The 20,668-nt window shown below is 49.1% G+C and overlaps 1 protein-coding gene across 2 annotated transcripts in view; it reads left to right on the top strand.

Annotated features, from left to right (window-relative positions):
* XPO7 (exportin 7) overlaps positions 1 to 19,092 on the top strand; it is a 47,748-nt gene extending 28,656 nt beyond the window's left edge. For both annotated transcript variants that reach the window (XM_040617855.1, XM_040617854.1), the window contains exons 9-28: positions 891 to 1,010; positions 1,247 to 1,393; positions 2,186 to 2,358; positions 3,428 to 3,621; positions 4,708 to 4,813; positions 6,117 to 6,252; positions 7,190 to 7,263; positions 8,352 to 8,432; positions 8,945 to 9,008; positions 10,217 to 10,325; positions 10,803 to 10,909; positions 11,383 to 11,471; positions 12,192 to 12,299; positions 13,416 to 13,498; positions 14,070 to 14,284; positions 15,471 to 15,609; positions 15,935 to 16,095; positions 17,752 to 17,850; positions 18,162 to 18,289; positions 18,443 to 19,092. In XM_040617855.1, coding sequence (XP_040473789.1) covers positions 891 to 1,010; positions 1,247 to 1,393; positions 2,186 to 2,358; positions 3,428 to 3,621; positions 4,708 to 4,813; positions 6,117 to 6,252; positions 7,190 to 7,263; positions 8,352 to 8,432; positions 8,945 to 9,008; positions 10,217 to 10,325; positions 10,803 to 10,909; positions 11,383 to 11,471; positions 12,192 to 12,299; positions 13,416 to 13,498; positions 14,070 to 14,284; positions 15,471 to 15,609; positions 15,935 to 16,095; positions 17,752 to 17,850; positions 18,162 to 18,289; positions 18,443 to 18,536 — 2,427 coding nt within the window. In that variant the 3' untranslated portion in view covers positions 18,537 to 19,092. The remainder of the gene's footprint in view (positions 1 to 890; positions 1,011 to 1,246; positions 1,394 to 2,185; positions 2,359 to 3,427; positions 3,622 to 4,707; positions 4,814 to 6,116; positions 6,253 to 7,189; positions 7,264 to 8,351; positions 8,433 to 8,944; positions 9,009 to 10,216; positions 10,326 to 10,802; positions 10,910 to 11,382; positions 11,472 to 12,191; positions 12,300 to 13,415; positions 13,499 to 14,069; positions 14,285 to 15,470; positions 15,610 to 15,934; positions 16,096 to 17,751; positions 17,851 to 18,161; positions 18,290 to 18,442) is intronic.
* The last annotated feature ends 1,576 nt before the right edge of the window (positions 19,093 to 20,668 follow it).

Raw genomic sequence — 20,668 nt, 5'->3', positions numbered from 1 at the left:
TGGAAAAAAAAATTGCCTGCCAGGCATTTATCTATCTGATAAATATTTTTCATAATTAATGCTACAATGACAACGTGCCCTTTGGCTAGGGAGGGAAGGGTCCTTCAGAAGTATTTTTTTCATTACCTTGAAGGGTTACTTGCTAATTCTGAATTTAGAGCTGCAAATATTCATGAGAGGGTTTAACAGTGTGAGACTTTCAGTTGTTGTTAACTGAATAGAAATCTCAAGCAATTACGCCTTTAATTGTCCTGCCTCTTTGATCAGTAAATGTAAGAGCCAGCAAGAACGAGAGGCTTAGTGGCTGAGCAGGTAGTCCTTACACTGGTCGGAGGGAACGGGGCTTTGCCTCTGGATAAGGATTGCAGGGTGCTATCAAAGCTGACTGCCGCTGCTCTTCAAAGTCCTGCCTGTGTCTCACTACTGCAGCCGCACCTGGGAATTTACTCTGGATTTACATTTCAGAGGTTTGAGTTGAGGACAATTTAATATTTTTTTTTTTCTTGCCAGTCTTCTATCTTCTGCAATATTTTTCCAAGTCTGTGTTAATTTTACCAGCTTTCCCTGCCAGTCCTAGTGTATTTTCAGTCTTATGAGATCTGTGTTCTCCATCTAAAGAAATCCCAGCCTTTTTGGGAGCGGAGTTTGGAACACACTTTTGACTGTCAGGATGGAGATGTTCCCTTGGGCGATGTGGTTTTTATCTCCGCTGTAATTTGTTTCTACACTTTTATACAGACTACACAGAATTGCAAAGATGAAGGAGCTGTCGTGTAGCATGCAAAGGAGCAGCAGGCTTAAATGATTTGTTGTGTCATGAAAAGGAAACGTGCTGTTCATTTTATTGTTCTAATCCCTCCCTTTCTGTTTATTCCCTTTGCCCCTTTTAGGTTTTATCCTGCTTAGTGCAGATAGCCTCTGTACGCAGATCCCTCTTCAACAACGCGGAAAGAGCGAAGTTTTTATCTCATCTCGTTGATGGAGTTAAACGAATACTGGAAAACCCACAGGTGAGTATTTCAGGTGCAGTCAGTGGAATTGTGGCTCTGCTTCCCTCTGCCTCATCTTTCCTCACCAAAAATACTTCCTAACGTACGTGTCCGCTTGTGGCACTGGGGAGAAGGGTGCAACATCTTGCTGCTCTCTTCCTGTCGTTCCACCATAAATCCGCACCTCTTGTAGCTGACCGCCATGTGTTGTCAAGTAGTGCTGTTTCTCAAATCTTCTCCTCTTTTTCTCCTCTCAGAGTTTGTCAGACCCAAACAACTACCATGAGTTCTGCCGATTGCTGGCCCGATTGAAAAGCAATTACCAGCTGGGAGAGCTGGTGAAGGTGGAGAACTACCCTGAGGTCATCCGACTCATTGCCAACTTCACCGTGACCAGCCTGCAGGTACAAAATGGTTTTATTTACCCTTGAGGGGTGTTTATGCCCCTTGTCTTCTTTTGAAACAAAATTATTACCCTCTTGTCTGTTCTTTGCCCCTTAATTTGCTGTATGTTATTTTTACCAAAAAACCCTGCAGACTCTGTGACAAATCCTGCAGTGTAGCATTGATTATTTTGTGAATTCCTGCTGAATGGAACAGGAGCAGTATGTGGGGGAAGGCAGAGCTGCTGTGCCTCCAGAGTCTTTCCATGTCCTAGCAGGGGGAAAAAAAAAAAACCTGTTAAATAAGGTTTATTTTTAGAATTATGTATCGCTTCACTATTGAAATGCAGTTGCAGGGATTGATAGTAATATGAGTATCATTCCATTTTCCCACTTAGTTTTCCACTGGTGTATGCAGCTTGTAACTGCACTGCTGCACAGAATACGGTTTTAAAAATTATATAACTTAATGGCTTTGTTAAATTTTTATATTTATCTGGGAAACAGCTTTAAACTGTACTTTCTGTTTGGGAAGCTGTCTACGGTGCACTACACTATGAGCTCAGCAGTAGTTTGGAACCAAAGGTTTTGACGCAGCCTAGGAACTCGGGATGATCTTTCAGTGTCTGCTGAGCGCCGCTAGTGCTCACTGAATTCAGGTGTGAACTGAAATTCATTGTGAAAATTGGCGACCAGGTCATTAAAGCTTTTAGGTGTTGCTGTATCTAGTGCTATGCCAGTCCAAATAATCTGGGTAAAGTAACCAAGATCCTAACTCGCTGGTTTTCTTTCCTTTCTCTTGGCTCCTGGTAGCACTGGGAGTTTGCGCCGAACAGCGTTCACTATCTCCTTAGCTTGTGGCAGCGGCTGGCTGCATCAGTGCCCTACGTTAAAGCCACAGAGCCTCACATGCTCGAAACATACACACCAGAAGTCACGAAAGCTTACATCACATCCAGGCTGGAATCTGTGCACATCATATTGAGGTAAAAAAAGCAGAGAGATGGCAGCGTTTCTTCTTGTCAGCACCAGAGTCTGAAGGCTCTAGTGTGTTTGTCTTCTGAGGTTTCTTTTAAAAACGGGTACGGCTGCAGGAAGTTTGGTGAGTCACCGAAGGATTTCTAAGGGAGCCTTACCTAAACGACATATTCTGTCTCTTATAAAAAAGAGATTGGGGGGTTTTTTTAAGCTTTTTTTTTTTTTTTGAGATCTCCAATGGCTGAGATTGATCCAAGTGCTCACCGACATCTTACGGGTTGAATTCATCCTACCTAACATCATAAACCTGCAGCGTAGCGCTTCCACTCTGAATTGCCATCATAGCAGAGAGGAATATGTATGCAAAGTGTGATTCATTTAGTTTTTAGATCTCTGCTGTAGGATGGCACAAATCATACCTAGAAGTATCTTTATCTTTTTTTTTTTCCTTCCTTTGAGTGTAGGAGCAGCCTACAAGACTCTTGTTGCAGTGCCTGAATTTGTGGGGGATGAATTCTACCTTGTGTGTGTTTGTGTTTGATGAAAACAAATGGTCAAATCTAGAAAAACAATGCCTGTCTTAAGGAAGACTGATCGGCTTATCCCTTTCTAGGTATCTAGTGATGCAAGGGAGGAGCAGCAGGTTTAGCTAGCTCTGGAGTTTGCAATAAATTCATTGTTGAGATTATTTAGAGGAAAAGGCAACTAAAACATTGAGAAAGATGGAAAGCTTTTTTATACAACAGCCAGGCAGAGACCTTGTTCTTGGCACTGCACGTTCTGTTCAAAGACCTCAATAAATGTTAAAGACGTAAGAAAAGCTTAGTCATCCCAGGTCCTGATGGCCTTTCCACCTGAACCATTACTCTTCTGCTTTATGGCCACAACAACGGTCAGATGCTTAGATCGGTCTGTGTAACTCTCCATCGTGACAAATAGTAGAGGCAGAGACTTCAGTCACTGGAATTGCTGCATGCCTGCGAAAGCATCCTCTACCTGGTAGAAATAAGTTTATGTTACGGGTTAGGCTGTCTCTACATTTGAAGTCCTTTACTAATCTGCTTTCTCGCTGCATAGGGATGGTTTGGAGGATCCACTGGATGATACTGGCCTTGTGCAACAGCAGCTAGATCAGCTATCCACCATTGGCCGGTGCGAGTATGAGAAGACCTGCGCTCTGCTTGTGCAGCTCTTCGACCAGTCAGCCCAGTCCTACCAGGAGCTGCTGCAGAGTGCCACCGCCAGCCCCATGGACGTGGCTGTACAAGAAGGTGAGCGTCTTTGGAGAATTGTGGCCTGCAGGTTTGCAATAGGTGGCCTGTTCGCAAAAGTACCGTTTCAGAAGCCTGCATTCCTGGTGAAATCCATAGGGTGGGGAGGCAGGTCTCACAAACGTTCCCTTGAGGAGGTACCTGTGTGCTGCAGAATATTTTTGGCTGTAGACAAGACACTCCCAAAGCACACAGATTGCTCTCTGAAGATATTGCTGTCCCACAACTGACTCCCTTTTGGGGGGAAATGTAGCACATCCCCTTGCCCAGTCTTTCAGGGACACGTTATGAGGATGTGACCCATCCACAGGTGGTCAGCACTGCCTGCCTCATCCCTCTTTTGTCTGAGGCAGTGTACAGCGTCGTCATCTCAACCTCCCCGCTGGCTGCGTGGCAGAAACCTCCAGCTGGTTGTTGGTACTGAGTAATTGGGAGTGGGATGTTCACACTGGTCCACAGTGGGTGTCTGTCCGCAGCGTCGGGTGGGTTCAGCATGGAGGTTTTGCACTTGCCCAGCTGGTTGGTTTAGGAATTGCTTAACACCGGCCATAAAGACACAGTTCCTTCTGAGTTATGCCCCCCTCTAATAACATAGCTTGCTTCCCCTTCCGTGGAGGAATTGGATGCAGCAGCACAGGTATGGAAACTGTTCCTCTTCCTTCTGAAACAGTGTTGTCTGATCTAACGTGGTGGGTTTTTTGTGTGTGTGTGTGGAGGTAAAACTCCCATGCGATGTTGACTTCTCCACCAGCCACATGTACTTTGAAAAAATAAACACTGCCTGCTGACATCTGCGCTTGTTTAAATACGCAGAATACAGTTTTACAAGAAAGTTGCTTTCTGCAGTGGAATAGCTTTAAATAATGAAAATCTTCCAGGCAGACCTGGCATTGTTGTTTCTTTACTGGTAAAGTCGTGCCTGTTCTCCACCGAGTGGAAATTTGAGTAATTTTGGTATAAATGGGCACAAAAGCGGAAAGATACTCCTTGTGAATCCTGTCTTTGTCAAAATAAAATGCAGATCTCCTCAGCTTCCTCCGTGTAATGTGTGACGTGCTTGGTTCTGATGTCCTCTGTTGGTTTCAGGGCGCCTGACGTGGCTCGTCTATATTATCGGGGCAGTGATTGGTGGTAGGGTCTCGTTCGCCAGCACGGATGAGCAGGATGCGATGGATGGCGAGTTGGTTTGTCGGTAGGGATGCTGACTGTTTTCTAGCTGCACCACTATTGAAGTCAACAAAAGAATTGCTGTTGTGAAGCTGCCACCATGTTCTTCCCCTCTTTTCGCTGAAAAGAACGGGTGTGGAATTGGCCGTCCTGAAAGAAGAGATGGGTGGCACTGGCTAGAGCCAGCCAGCAGAGTTCTGCTGTGGTTTGCCTAAATTGGGAAATCTGGCTTATAAGAAAGAGAATGAGAGGGGAAGAGCATGTAAGAGGGGAATTATACTGCGCTTAAATGCATGCATTGCATAGCACTAAATGCATGATGCTGGGGTGGTGGGGGGAAATCTTTTTCCTAGTTAATAATCCTAAGTGAGTTTTGTCCGTAAATATGCTGTGAATATTGTAGCTCTTCTCTAGCTGTTAAAACTTGACAATGTTGTCTAACACGTGCTGGGTTTTCAGGATTGTAAATACTCTCCAGTGCAAGCTTTATCTGATGGATGTGAGAACACGTAGCTTAGAATTCATGAACCAACCTTGAGCTGCGCTGAATGCCTTCTGGTCCAGAGCCTAATCGCTCTGCTCGGAAGCTAGGGTAGGAAAAGGAGCTGAACTATGAATGTATGGAAGCTGGCCTGTTGGTGAGCCAGCAGATAACATCAGGTACTGGCTTCCCTGAAGAGGAAATGGTGAGACCCCATATATATATTTCAGCTACCTTTAGTGCCAGCGTAGGTGATAGATGTCCATAGAAGCCCATTTACGTTTTATCTTCTTTCCCACTCCGTGCTTTGTGGCACTTGCCAAAAAGAATAACGCTGCTTTTGCCCCGTTCTGTTGGGTGTGTGTTACCCTAAAATCCCTCTGCCCCTTCCTTGCCAGCAAGGTCTGCTCGCTGCCTGTGCACAGGTCGCAGCGTTGTTTCTGCAGGGCTCATAGCAAAAGCCAAACTGAAACGGGAGTGTCACTTAGAGCCTGGCTCTTGTGAGGGGAGCAGTAGTTGCTCAGGTGGGTTTGAGAACACGATGGACCAGTCGTTAGGCGAGCGCACTAAAGCACCTGAAACTCACTTCTGCAGCAAATTAAAACCTGAGGCCTTGCATCCCTCTTAGAGGGGACACGGAAGCCTTACAGTGGCCTTGCACCGGAGGGGAATGTACCCCAGTCAGTGTTTTGTCACCAGTTTTGTCAGTCCTTGACCCAAAACAACAGCACCCACAGAAAGTGAAAAATACCATTGCACTCAGCCTGGAAACACCACCGTGTGCCAGGAATCCCTCCCTCCTCCCAGGGCCCCATCAGCAAGGTGTGTTTTTCCCACCTTTCTCCAGGGTGCTGCAGCTGATGAACCTGACGGACTCTCGCTTGGCGCAGGCAGGGAATGAGAAGCTGGAGCTTGCCATGCTGAGCTTCTTTGAGCAGTTCCGCAAGATCTATATTGGAGATCAGGTGCAGAAGTCTTCCAAGGTAATTAGTCTGCTTGGCTATGTCTCTTTGGGGCTATGAAGTCCAGTAATAGCTTCCCTTTTTAAATGAAAGCAAGTGGCATTATTTGTTTTCTCTTCTTTGTAGCTGAAAATACTTAAGAGACCAGTCTGCGGTGTTTTCTGGATACATGTCACGTGTTAATTTTGCAAGCCCTGAGCTCTTTTTGAATACTGTGTTCTGTGTATGTCGGGAAGGAGCCAGTGACTGTGCCAGTAGCCCTAGAACGTCAGTTTTGGTATCTGCCAGGTTTCTGCTGTGACTTCATATGAGTTCCCTTAAGCCAATATACCTGTGGAAGTGTGTGAGGTCATCACCTCGTACACCCATGAGGAGCCTGGCCTTGGCACCTGTGCCTTGCTTCCCCACTCTAAAGTGGAGATCGATATCCATTCTCTTCATTACAAGGCAATTGTAGATTTGAATGCCTTGGTGCCTCTTTAAAAATGCAAAATACCCTTTTTTACACCAAAAAAAAAAACCCAGTAAAGAATGGGAATGTCATTACTCCAGAGTTAGGTTCCATTCCTTTCCAGTAACCTATGATCTTCCTTCCCCACCCCAGAGACTTCAGAGCAATGATGTGGCAAAAAACTCAGCGTTCCAAACAAATACACTGAGATACTGTGTGAAGCAGCACGGTAGTTATGTCCCCTTTCCCTAGGAAAGGCAGGTTCTCCAGCTTCTGTGTACAGTTCCTGAACCTGCTCTGATTAGTGGAAAGAGGTAGCAGTGATTAGGGCGAGTATTGGTCTGGATCAGATCAGTCAAACAACACACGGAGATTTAGGAAAGCCCAGAGCACACACCCTCCTAGGCCCACGTGCCACACGGGGAGAACAAGTCAAAAACAAAGTCTTTGATCATTACTTGTTTTCTTGACAGCTTTTAAATTGGTGTTATTTTTTTTCCCCTCCAGCTGTACCGCCGTCTCTCAGAGGTCCTGGGTTTGAATGATGAGACCATGGTCCTGAGCGTCTTCATAGGAAAAATGTAAGTGTTTCTGCTTGCAGGCATCAGAGATTCCAGGGTTTATTTGAAGGTATAACCGGGAAAACTGGAACATGAGGGAGTGTTGTTCAGTCTAAAACTAGTAACATCTGGCTACTCAAGAGAATTACAGGCTTTTATCAGGGCTTAAGTCACGCGCAATATCCAGGATTGATTTATCCACCGTGGAGACACAAAAATAAGCCGTACACCAAGATAATGGATTCTCTTTCCAGTGCCTGCTTAGTAAAACCAAAGTCAGAGAAGGGGACAGCCTCGAGCACTCATGCCCTATCACTTGACTATTGGCAATCACCAGCCACGAAAGCTCTGTGGGGAGGGGACTCCTTCAAAGGTTTTCTTTGCAAATTGTGCTGTTCAGTACCAGGGTAGCGCAAGTCCTTTTCTTAAAATTCTTCCACTCCGGTAGGCACCCTATTCGGCCTGTTCCTGGGCAGCTCTCCTCTGGACCGAACCTGTCGACTGGCTTTTTGTCATGTCCTTGGCGGCTTCTGTTAGCATTTTGAACCAATTCAGTAGCTCCAGCGCTGACGCCCAGTGCCGTGCGCCTGGTGCTGTGCAGCCGCTAGCTCCCCATCAAATTCTTTAGCATCGCCCCCATCTTTACGTGCATGGGGCCTTGCCTACCCTCGTGCGCCCCAGCTGCGCATCATCCCCAAGGGGTGAAATGGCTCTCCTGGAAGAAGCAAGGGCTACTAGAATTCTGCAGCTGACAGTGGATGGTGCAGGTGCAGAATTGCATACGTCTGCATGTAGTCACTGCCGCAGAATTCTCTTACCCTTGCTGCAGAAACCAGCCCTGGAGTGCCACAGAATTCCAAGGGCCTGGGTATGGGCCAGTGTAGCTTGGGACCCAAGTAGTGAAGATTATCTGAAGGATAATTTTCTAGTCAACCAAATGTAAGTACAGTAATTTTATACCAATATTTTGTGGCTTGTGATGTCTGTGGTTTCGGTGGAGGGTGGAGCTGATGATGTTTGGGTGACTTTTGAACTGAAAGAATCCGCCGCACAGCAAAGGGGAAGCCGGGCAAACCCCTCTGATCCTTCCTTGTTGTGCTCTTCCCTAGCATCACCAACCTGAAGTACTGGGGTCGATGCGAGCCTATCACCTCCAAGACGCTGCAGCTGCTCAACGACCTCTCCATTGGATATCCTTTTCGGAAGAGCTCTTGGGTGCACAGGACGCTTAAGCCGATGGGGGAAGAGTGACCCAGATGCTCGGCTGGAATGGGAGCACTCTGCATGTAACAGATTCCTGAACTGCTTCATCTTTTGGGTAGCGAGAAGAAAGAGAGCGCGAGTGCTTGGTCAACGTCTTACCTAGTTGTTGAATTGCAGTGGATGGCTATAATGTAGTGGTGTTTTATTTTGGCTCATAATCGCTTTGTAGCTTGCTGTCTGCAGTTAATTTGTTTACAGTCTGTCTTAGGGCCTTCTACTTGTTCTTCCTGACAGAGTAAATAAAAATGGTCACTGCGGGTCTCTACAGGAGACTTCTATACGACTTGATTGCTCTTGCAACAAGTGGAAGAGAGGCTAGAACATACGGAATAGAATAATACAGACCTAAGTCCCCTTCCAGTTTTGCCCTGGAAAATGCTTTGCAAGCACTGTAAGGAGTTTTCTGCTGACTCTGCTGCTTCCTTAACACCCCCTTTACGTACAGTAGTGTTAGAAAGCTGGTGAAACTGAGCGCCGTACAGTTCATGCTGAACAATCACACGGTAAGTCCTTTCACCTTCTGCTTCTTGTCTCACAGCAGACTCCTCCATCTGCCTTTGTGCAGTTGAGATAATCCCCTGATTTTAACACCTGGGCACACTTTTGAAGTTACCTGTCTCCCAGATGCTTCCATTGTACTAGATGAGCTTCTAGAAAATGTGATCTGTGTTCCATCTCTCTTTATTCGAAGCCTGCCCTTCGGTTTTGAGGGGCTGTAATTACGTGGTACCTTTCATCCCCAGAGGGTTAATGCGAGGGTCTCTTTATTCCACTGAAAGACAGCCATCTCCAGAGCAAAATGCAGGAGACCGCTGATACTGCTGCATGTGCTGGCGGACAGCAGTGAGCGTTGTTTATGCAATATCAAGCAAAATACCACAGCATTTCAGTGCCCCCAGCTTTTGTTCTAAAAAGACTGATTTGGAAGAAGTGCCATCGCTTGCAGTGACCAGGAGAGCAGCCTTCTTCCTTGGTCACTACCACTATGGTCCTCCCTGCGCGGATCTGGGATGCTAACTTGAAATCAAAAATGTTAGAACGAGCAGCTAGAAGCCAGCAGCAAAGTATCAGATTTCTGACTTGCCTCTGGGAGCATGTAGTCATTTGATGCTCCGATGCTGGAGCAATAGGACTCCCAGCAGCACGTCCAGAAGGTTTGCAGTTTGCATCGACTGGTTGAACGAGGCGCTGTATTCCTCGAGCTAGGGGATGTTTTGCAGGCAGTCCTATGTCCTGTGTTTGGCCCAGAAGCTGCACTCGAGCTTCGTCGTCTGGGGCTGCTGTTTCCGTGGAAAATGCAGGCAGGGTCACTGGGGATCTGTCTGCAGAGGGCTGGTTTTCAGCAACCTGAAGGATCCCCAGGAGTAAGGGGGGCAGTTTGCTGCTTTGCTCTGGAGGCGAAGCAAGACTTCCTTGTTCATCTGGTCCTGGGGAATTCCAAGATGAAAGAAAGGTATCCTTGCCGGTGGATAGGATGCTGTTCTGGGGCGTGCAGGCGCGGTTCCTGTTGCCCTCTGGTGGCTTGCTCTCGGAGATGGCTGGCAGCTGCAGAGTGGTTAGCAAAACAGCAGAACAGCGGCGCTCGCTGCTTCTCATCCTTGCAGAGGCTGAGAATTAGATGGGGAAACGCCAGAGATCCTCAGCCCTCGATACAGCAGCCCGTTCAAGGTGGTCGTTCCCCTTTAACCCATCTTTTCTTTTCCGTTTGCAGAGCGAGCACTTTTCCTTCCTGGGGATTAACAATCAGTCCAACCTGACTGACATGAGATGTCGGACTACATTCTACACTGCACTTGGACGTCTTCTCATGGTGGATTTAGGTATTAGGGTCTTCTCCTGGGAGAAGGGTCTTAGGTCTAGGGTCTTCTGTGGTTTGGAGGCTAGGATCTGCAGGATGGCAGGCTCAGCTGTTTAGGGAGCTGTAAGCTCCCCCAGGAAAGGATGGTGGAATGGGAAAAGCCAAATGGGATAAGAAAAAGATGGAGAAAGAAGCTCCAGAGTAGTGGGTTTAGTGCTCTGTTGCTGAGTACAAGTAGTTCACAAGTGCATGCCACCAATGCTGGCGCTAGATTTTTCTTTTGTAATATTCCGAAAGTGTTCTTGATGTGGCAGAGTTTGTTCTAAGCCTTACCTGTAAGTTAGGTATCGGCAATGATAGATGACCTGTCTGGAAACCTGTGGTCTCACTGCCTCTGGCTCCATGGGTGAGCCACGTCTGCACGTCTAGCACAGGCAGAACAGCAGGACACAAGGATGTGCCGTCTTATTTCCTCCTGATTTCTTCATTTTTCTTTCAGGGGAAGATGAGGATCAGTATGAGCAGTTCATGCTTCCCCTCACAGCTGCCTTTGAGACTGTGGCACAGATGTTCAGCACAAACACTTTCAATGAACAAGAGGCAAAAGTAAGTTGGGCAGGACCTTCCCTGTTATCCATGCTCTCCTTCCTCTTTCCCTTAGGGGCTTTAGACAGACAGGAGAGAACAAGTAACTCTTGCAGAGTGAGAGCCGTTCTCCCCTCTGAGTGAGACAACTAGGTGCTGGAGTGATGGGTGCTTTCCTTTCAGTCCACGGGGAAGCCGTGGTGTGCCCTGGACCCCTTGGGGTCTAGGTGTAGCTCATAACTGAAGCAGGAAGGCTCGTGTGCCGGCTTTCCTTCTTGTGGGAATGTAATACCCCAGTACTGCCGCTGCGCTGGCTCTAATTCAAGAGGGCTTCTGGCCCTGAAGCTCTCTAACCTGGGACCAGCATCCAGCACAGAAAGGCTGTATTGCTTTTGGGGTGGGAGGAGAGGAAGTGGCTCTGCGCTGGCGGAGCCGGGGAGGGAGAGATCCATACGTGTGTTATGTTTTAACATCTCTTTTCTTTTGCAATACAGAGAACTTTGGTTGGTTTGGTGAGAGACTTGAGGGGAATAGCCTTTGCCTTCAACGCCAAGACCAGCTTCATGATGCTGTTTGAGTGGATGTATCCTTCTGTTGCCCTAAACTTGACTCATCCTGTCTGTCAGAGGGGAAAACTCTGGCTGACTGCGTGCAGGCGTCGTAGTTTCCCTGCTAAATCCTGACTGGGGTTTCTCTTCGCTATTATAGTACTCAGTGTCCTGTCTGTAAGCCCTAAAATAGATTTGACTTGGCCTATCTGCAACCAGGTCAACCTAGAAATCTGCTCAAGGCTGAACTGTGGGGTTTTTTTCCGAGTGACCTAAAGAGAGCTGACCTGTAAAGCACAAAGGCTTTGAATGGGATGCATGCATCTCAGCAGCAACAAAAGCTTTTCCTCTTGCTCACTAAAGCCAGCGGCAGTTGGTATCTTTGTCCTCTTGGTGAGAGCATTGCTGCTTAAAGAGCACAGTATCTGGGCTGCAGATTTCTCTTTGGCCGGTGAAGGTCAGCTGTCTGTCGCACTGACAGATCTTTCTGTCTTCATTCAAAACCTTTTTTGGTTTTGTCCTAGTGTAAGTGTGTATGCAACTCCTTCAATGGACTGAATATTTATTTTCTAATTTATGCTTTTTTTTCCCGTGCTAAAGCAGACCCCAGCAAGCAGCGTCTCTGTTTTTAACCTTGTTAAGTAAAGCTGCTTTGCAAGGCTTGGGTGCAGCACACAAAACATGCCTTTTTGGTAGAAGTTGTGACCTTTTTAGTTCGTGCAAAGCAACAAAGTTCCTTAGCTTTCACTTTACAGCTACCCATCCTACATGCCAATCCTACAGCGGGCGATTGAACTCTGGTACCATGACCCAGCCTGCACTACACCTGTCCTCAAACTGATGGCTGAGTTGGTACACAATAGGTACGAACCCCCAGCGTCTGAAAGCTGGCAGGGATTTGTGTCTGTCTGCTGCTTCAGTCTTTGTGTGTGGGTGTTGGTGCCCCGTTCTGTTTTCTCTATTTCAATCTATTTATGCTATAAAGGCTGCCAAGGGGACAGGGGGGAAACTGGCATTGTTTCAGTAGGGAAGAAGATCTAACAGTTCAGATACCAGTCATGTCGTGACTCGGACCAAGAGACACAATCAATAAGCACTGAATTTATTCAGCCTCTGCTTCCAAGGACAACACTATGAGATGGAGGCAGGCAGCTCACGTTAATTTTTAAAATCTGTATTTAAAGTGAGTGTTGTTCTATCTGGCAGCCAGATGACCACATTTGCTTTTAGAGCATCAGCTCTTTTTGCCAGCAGAGAGGTACCTCTGACGCTATTCAGATAATTCAGAAGCTGTCTAATCTGGCAGTGGAAGGTTGCCAAGACGTTGCTCTGGCCCGCAGCCAGCTGAACACAACCCTATAGGAAGGGTCTGTTGTTGCAGCCGAGTGGAAGGGACACAAGGTTCAGGCGCAGTCATTTGTGAGTTCTTGAGAATCCGTACTGTCAGACTGTTGGCCGCGAGCGAGCGGCATCTTTGCAGTAGGCCAGTCCTTAACTGGAATACGTCCACTCATTTATTTCAGAGGTGAACTGGACAACTCGCTGCACTTCAATTGTAAGATCTGTTCACTGTAGGGGGGAAAAAATGCCAAGTTCTGAATTCTTGGTCGTGTTATGAATAGGAGCTAGTCAGCCTGCCCTACAATGCCGCTTCCAAGATGTTCGCTGTGTTTGTGTACAGTAGCCTAGTGACTATTGCCAAGACAGGATTTCCAGCCTTGCTCTTGTAATATTCCTAACATCTGTGAAATATAGGCCCTTTCTTCTGCCACAGCAGAGCTTCCCTGTCCCAAAGTGGCTGTGCCTTGTCTGGCTTTGATAACGAACAGCAGTATTTCCTACCAGACCGGGGCATTTTGTTGATCTCTGGGGGAGCAGCCCTGGGGGTAGACAGCAGCACATGGAGGTGCTGGAGCGTTAGCTTTGTTTTAACTCCCAGGTGTGTCTGAGCTCCAGTTTATTCCCTGTCTTTCCATTAGATCCCAACGGCTGCAGTTTGATGTGTCCTCACCGAATGGCATTCTGCTCTTCCGAGAAACAAGTAAAATGATAACTACGTATGGTGAGTATCCCGCAGGTGGGATCCGGGCAGCCTTGGTCTGCCCTTGACTCCTCCGCTCGCATGGGGAGTGAGGGCTGGGCCACTTGCCAGCTCAGAGAGCGAGCCCGGGCTGGGAGGCAGTGCCAAATCGCTTGCTGAATGCCTGCTTAGATACGGGGAGATGCTTCTGCTTGAAGAGCTGGGTAGGCAGGCAAGCAGAAGGGGCAGGGCGTTTGCCGTGCAGACAAGGAAGGAAATGACAGCAACGATCAGGAGCCCAGCTGAGCCCCTTAGCAAGGTGACATGGGCAAACCTGTGACACAAACGGAGAGCCGTCCTGTCCTTCTGCTGTCCAGTTCCCGCAGCGAAATGACAGGCGGTTGTGTTCTCCCGTGGTTCCTAGATGAGCCACACTTCTAAGCATGTAATAGATTCCTTAACCTTTGGCCGGGGAATAAGTTCTTTGGTGCTCAGGGCTGACTTCTCAGCCACTCCTTATGCCTCTACTTTTGTTTTTCCTGCACCCTGGGGGGGGAGAAGGGGTTTGAATGTGGTTGCTGAAATCCTGAGTCCCGCTTCTGTGCTCGTGCAGGAAATCGTATCCTAACGCTTGGGGAGGTCCCGAAGGATCAAGTCTATGCCTTGAAGCTCAAGGGGATTTCCATCTGCTTCTCTATGCTGAAGGCTGCACTGAGCGGGAGCTACGTCAACTTTGGGGTCTTCCGTCTGTACGGGGATGATGCACTGGACAATGCCTTGCAGACTTTCATCAAGCTTCTGCTTTCCATCCCTCACAGTGACCTTCTGGTAAGCTGACACCTGTGATTAGCAGCGTAAACACATGGCTAGGGAGGACAGGGTTGGAAGATTATACAGTAAAGGAATACTTTAATCACAGAGATGAGGGAACTCGTGCCACTTCCTGGAAGCCCAGCTATAGGCACAGGCCAGCAGGATATTACAGCTCCTGGAATGTGCAGCAGCAGGTCCTGCGTGTGAAGGCTGTAACCCCACCACCCAAGGCCCCGCTGGTCTACCCGGCTGCTCGGCTTTCCAGTGGGGTACACTCCAAGCCTCAGCAGAGCAATTACCAAAATAATTCCTCCTCTATCTGAAAAACACTTCCTGCAAGTGAAGGATTGTTCTTCCCTGTCTTGCCTGTGGGCAGAGATCTGAATGCATCAGCAATTACAGCGCAACCTGCTTGCTGAAGACATCCACCTACAGAGTCTTGCTCCGATCCAGACCTCGTATACAGGAATCTATTTTGCAGCAGAGCTTTGAGACCCTAGCAGCACAGTCCTGCTTGGCAAAATATCGAGGGGAGAGGGCAGCGTACATTCCTCCTAAGTCTTACCTGTCTTGTTACCATAGCAGGGTCTGAAAGAAGTCGTTGCCCTCTCTGGGACTGCATTCAGCACGTTCTTGATTTACGATACCGGTGGCCAGACAATTGCTTTTGAGACTGGCAGCTCTTGAGATGGGGCCACTTTGCTGGATTCCCACCAGAGTCGTCCCCCCCCAAGTCTGGGGGCTGGCGGGGGGGGGGGGGGGCTGTGGCACTGCCTGCAGCGCAGGCTGCTGAGCCCAGCATCGCGTGTGCTGATTTTTATGTGATCTGGCACTCTGCACGGACACCTGGAGAGCCAGCCCTATCTCTGCATCTCCAGCGTTGGCATTAGTCAGCTAACACTCCCCATTTAGAACAGGGTGAAGCAGTGGGGAAAGATGTTTTGATGTAACAGTGCTGGGAACCTGCTGGACCATTGTTGCTGGAGCCTGTTCGGAAGGCTTTCGGTGCGGAAGAAGGGTGGAAAATATGTTGGCCCATAAGTTATGCTGTGAGAGAGGTTGGTTTGTTCCCTTTCCAGGAGATTCAGTAAGCAGTTTTCAGGTGATTAATGAATGGGTTGGGTCTAGCAGAAAGCCTTAACCGATGGTTCCAGGCTAGCCATGAGGCCTTAAAAGTCTTTCTCTCTTCCTTTCTCTGCAGGATTATCCCAAACTCAGCCAGTCATACTATTCCTTGCTGGAAGTTCTTACCCAGGACCACATGAATTTTATAGCCAGTCTGGAGCCTCATGTAATCATGTATATTCTCTCTTCCATTTCAGAAGGCCTCACTGCACTAGGTAACTACTTCTGCTCTCTGTTGTGCTCTTAGGGCTTTGATTTGGAAGCAGGGAAGGATTTTGGTTGCTTTGAATGCATTAATATTTCAGGCTAACAGGTAAGATGTCCCTTGGGAATGGGTGGAGGAGTTTCACCTCTGTTGAAGTGGAACATTAGAGGCAGTGGATGTATCAGCGAGGAGATCGCTGACCTGTTCAGGGTTAGGTGGTTCTTGCTTGCAAAGTCCCTGTGAGGACCCAGATAAATGGTGGTGTTTCCCCGGGAGCCTGAAGCAAGGGAAACGCCGGCGGTACCCCAATATCTCCCCCTTCCCTGTTCTTGCAGACACCATGGTTTGCACAGGCTGCTGCTCCTGTTTGGACCACATTGTCACCTATCTCTTCAAGCAACTGTCTCGCAGCACCAAGAAGAGGACCACACCTCTGACCCAGGAGAGCGACCGGTTCCTGCACATTATGCAGCAGCACCCAGAGATGATTCAGCAGGTAAAGATCAAAGATGTAGGGCCTTGTTGTGGCAAACTCCCTGATAAGCCCTGAATTTTCTTACCGTGATGTAATATGGGGGCTGCATGCTCGCTGCTCTAGAGCCTCAGGCTTTTCTGGAGCAAAAAAGATTTTTTTACTAGTATCGCATTTTTTTCCTACACATTCATCATATGGCAGGTCTGATTCAAAGCTGAGCTTCAGGGCCATCGTTCTCCCTCTGCAAGGAACACTGCTTTTGCATTTCAGATATGAAAGGAAGTAGCCAAAAAAAGAGATTTTTCTGTCTTTTTGGTTTGTTTTTTTTTAAAGAAAGAAAAAAAGAGAAACGCGGTTAGGGGAAGTGTTGGCAGTTCATAAAATGAAGCCAGGAAACATACCTTCAACCAGAAAGCATGTGTTTTTCCGCTGCCTTAAAAAAAAAAAAAAAAAAAAAAAAAAAAACAACCAAATAAATCAGGGTTTGTTTAAATCCCTGGAACAGCTCGGTGGCACAAGTGCGCTCGCAGCAGAGCAGGCACCGTGGGGTCCCCCACACTTCACAAGGCTCCGTGCAGCATTCAGCCCCCGGTGACAATCCCTCTGCTGTGGCGCTGGTGTCGGGACCCACGTGGAAGTCGGGTTTGCAGCCTGCTGGAGCACGTGCCGCCTTGGCACCGGCCGCGCCTGCCTGCGGAACGGCTTCTGCAGCGTGGATTTGATAAGGGAGTTTTACATGCTGGTAGCACATCTGCCATCCGCCTCCGTCTGCAACACCTCCGACAGACACGGAGCTTGCTGGGATTTGTCTTCTCTCTTGGGTCAGGAGCGTGTGCGATGGCAGAGGATCAATAGCAAGCCGAGGCATTTTCCTTGCTTAGCTCAGCACATACCTACACGTACCGCGTAGTTCCGGTCCCTCTTGTCACTCAGTGACAGATGATTCTGCTCACGGAGGTGTTGATGCTCCAGAGGGGCCCTGTGTTGGGATCTGGGTATCCAAACCTGAGAGCAGAACGTCGCTGTACGCCTCTTGGCTGGCCGCGCTGCTTTGAGCAGCAGTGCTCGGTGCGTTTTTGACGGTGTTATCCAACTTCACTCGCTGGTACTTGTCAAAGTGTCAGCATGACTCCCACGTGAAAGCAGGGAATATTGTTCCAGCCTTGCTGGTAGCTCAGATGCAAAGCAGGCTTTTTTGGGGGCTGGGAGCTGTGTTTTCTGAGGGTATAAAAAGACAAACCGCACCTTCCAACCCAGCTGAGTTAGATACTGGCTATAGCCAAAGGAGGCTGTGGAAGGTAGGGCAGACGCCCCTACTGTGGCCTTGGAGGCAGCTCCCCAGGGCACCAGAGCGTGTGCTCTCTGCATTTAAGCACTCTCTGTTACCTCGTTTAAGTAAGGGTGAGACAATCTTCCCCTGGCTGCCTTGGGGCAGGAAGGAATGTGTCAGGAATAAATACCCAGACAGCTCCCGGCACCTCCTCCATGTGCCAGCAGCTCTCCACCCGCTCAGGAGGGCTCCGGGTCCTCCTCTCGTCCCGTGACGAGCTCTGTAGCACTGAAGGTCCATAACTGGAAGCATCAAAGGTGAATCGTTGCTCCTGAGCCTCCGCAGTGCCGTGGTGAGGAGAGAGCTGGGGTGGAAGTGCTGGTTTTAAACCGCTTTCCCTCTTCCAGATGCTGTCAACAGTGCTGAACATCATCATCTTTGAGGACTGCAGGAACCAGTGGTCAATGTCTCGGCCCCTGCTCGGCTTGATACTGCTTAATGAAAAGGTAAAGGTCCCACCCTCCCGCCGCAGCTGGAGGAGCTCGAGGGCTTGGGTGATGCAGAAGGGAGTGGAACGGTGTCAGAAGGGGTGGTTGGGAAGTCAGGACTTGGAGAGATTGTGTGTCGAGGGGTGTCCAGCCCTCGCCTGCAGCAGCCTTGGCACCAAGGGACCCGTAAGGGCACTAGAAGTCACCTTGAAGAGCTGTAACGCATTTCTTTCCTCTTCCCAAGAGCCTGTCATGCATGCTGCGCGCTGCGTCCCAGCGCCAAGGCAGCTGTTCATCTGAAAATTAACCCATTGTCTTGTCTTCCCCAGTATTTCTCTGACTTGAGGAACAGTATAGTGAACAGCCAGCCTCCGGAGAAACAGCAGGCAATGCACCTCTGCTTCGAGAACCTCATGGAAGGCATCGAGCGCAACCTCCTAACCAAGAACAGGGACAGGTCAGTGTGGGGCTGAGCCTGCCCCGAGGCGTGCTGAGCCCGCAGCTTCACCTGGAGCCACAGCCCAGAGGGTCCACGGTCCTCGTGGAGGGCAAGACACTGGAGGAACGGGCAACCTCCGCCTCTTAACGCGCTGCTCTGCCTTTTCCTCAGGTTTACACAGAACCTGTCGGCGTTCAGGCGAGAGGTGAACGACTCCATGAAGAACTCCACCTACGGTGTGAACAGCAACGACATGATGAGCTGACGTCTCCCAACTCCACCTGTACAGAGCAGCATCTCTTTGGCCTGGCCCAGAGGGGTTACCGTTTCCGATGGAAAGAAAAGAGGGCGTTTCTAATCCCTGCTCTTCCCCAGGGCTGGATTGCGGCGCTCGCTTTGGGCCGTACTCCACGTCCCGAGGGAGGAGGGAACAGGAGGGGTTGTTGAGCTCACCGGGGCAGGGTGCTTCTGTTTCCGTGGGAGGGGGTGGAAAGGGCATAAGCCAGGTGCAAGAATCCAGCGTCTCCCTACCCGAATGTCTGCGTGGAACGCCAGCGCTCTGCTGCAGCCTGCCTTGTATAAACATGTACATTTTTTCATAACATTTTGAACAAGGTTTATATTGACTCAGTTTAAAAAAAAAAAAAAAAAAAAAAAATAGTGTGATTGAAATTTTTACAGAGTCCTGGTGCACCGGTGCTGGCGTGAGGGTTGTGTATGCGAGTGAGGAAAGCGTGTCCTGCAGGCCTGAAGCTTTACTGGGCAAGGGGTGGGTGTGTGAAAGTGCAGAGATATATTTAGTGACAAGTGTAGAGAGAAGCGCAAAAAAAAAAAAAAAAAAAAAAATCAACAAAAAAACAAAACAAAAAAAAAACAAACAAAACAAAAACCCGACAACGACAACAACAAAAAAAAAAAAAAAGCATTGTAAAATTCCAAATGTATATTTTTTCTTATTAAGCCCCTGGAAATCACAACTTCCCGTTACCGTCTTGCCCTTGTTATTAGGAACTCTAAGCCATGCCGCGTGATCTTTTCATTCGTGCTTGCTCGTGGGTGTCTCTCCTGTCCCCCGATGTAGCAGTAGGCGCTGTCCCCTCGTCAACCCGCTTCTCGCAGGGCCCTCGCCTCCCTCCCTCGCACCCTGCGCCCAGCGCCGGCCCAGGGGCGCTCTCCTCACTCTGCCTTCTTTCTTTTCTTTTTCTGTCTTCTTTTGTTTGGTTGGGGTTTTTTTAATTTTTATTTCCCTCCCCATTCTCAGTTGAGCAGGTAGCACGTGTGGGATGCTCGGCTGCAGGCGAGCTTGCCCTGCTCTCCGTGGGATGCTCGGGCTGCGGGTGAGCCCCCGAGGGATGCTCGGCTGCAGGCGAGCTTGCCCTGCTCTCCGTGGGATGCTCGGGCTGCGGGTGAGCCCCCCAGGGATGCTCAAGCTGCGGGTGAGCCCCCCAGGGATGCTCAGGCTGCGGGTGAGCCCCCCAGGGATGCTCAAGCTGCGGGTGAGCCCCCCAGGGATGCTCAGGCTGCGGGTGAGCCCCCCAGGGATGCTCAAGCTGCGGGCGAGCCCCCCAGGGATGCTCAAGCTGCGGGCGAGCCCCCCGTGGGATGCTCAAGCTGCGGGCGAGCCCCCCGTGGGATGCTCAAGCTGCGGGTGAGCCCCCTGTGGGATGCTCGGGCTGCGGGCGAGCCCCCCAGGGATGCTCGGGCTGCGGGCGAGCCCCCCCATGCTCCTTCTGTGCTCTCCAGAGCTCGGCCGCAGGGCTGCTGCAGCCAGCTTACCGCCTCGCAGCGTTCTTAATAACAAGGTTGGCCTAGCATGAAGTATCTAACACCCCCCTTTAAAATTATTCCATTTTTTAATAAGGCACCATAAGAAATGTTTTGGATATAAAATTGACTGACGGAGGAAAGCTGATGGGGGAGGGAACCTGTTTGCCTTGTACTTTTTCCACTATTGTTGCTGCTAGTCGTGTGCATCCCCTTGCTCAGCTCTACCCACAGACACTCGGTCCTTAGGGCTTCAGTTTCTCTTCCCAGACACCACCTCCTCTTAATTATTTTATTTTTCCTTTTTTTTTTTTTTTTTTTTTTTTGTTCGTTTGTTTCGTTTTGTTTTCTTTCCTCTGGCGATTGTGTGTTGGGTCCTTTTTTCGCGTGAGCAGATTGCTGGTTGACTTGTAAGGGTGTTTGCTGCATACAGTGTAAGCATTGTGACTGCAAATAAAACTTCAATGGTTTCTACTGAGCCGTGTCTGCCTGGGCATCGCCTGCGCCCCGAGCCCACCCCTGCAGGAGCTGCCCCCTGCCCGCTGCGGGGCCAGTTTTCCCTCTGAAGCGGATTTAAAAAAATATGTTAATTGGGGGGAATTGGGGGGGGGGGGGGCTCGGGGATCTAGCCAA

Source organism: Falco naumanni, chromosome 19 (assembly GCF_017639655.2).
Source record: "Falco naumanni isolate bFalNau1 chromosome 19, bFalNau1.pat, whole genome shotgun sequence".
In the NCBI taxonomy this organism is placed as follows: Eukaryota; Metazoa; Chordata; class Aves; order Falconiformes; family Falconidae; genus Falco; species Falco naumanni.
Note: the sequence above shows the minus strand (reverse complement) of the source record. Positions and strands in the feature narration are given on the sequence as shown.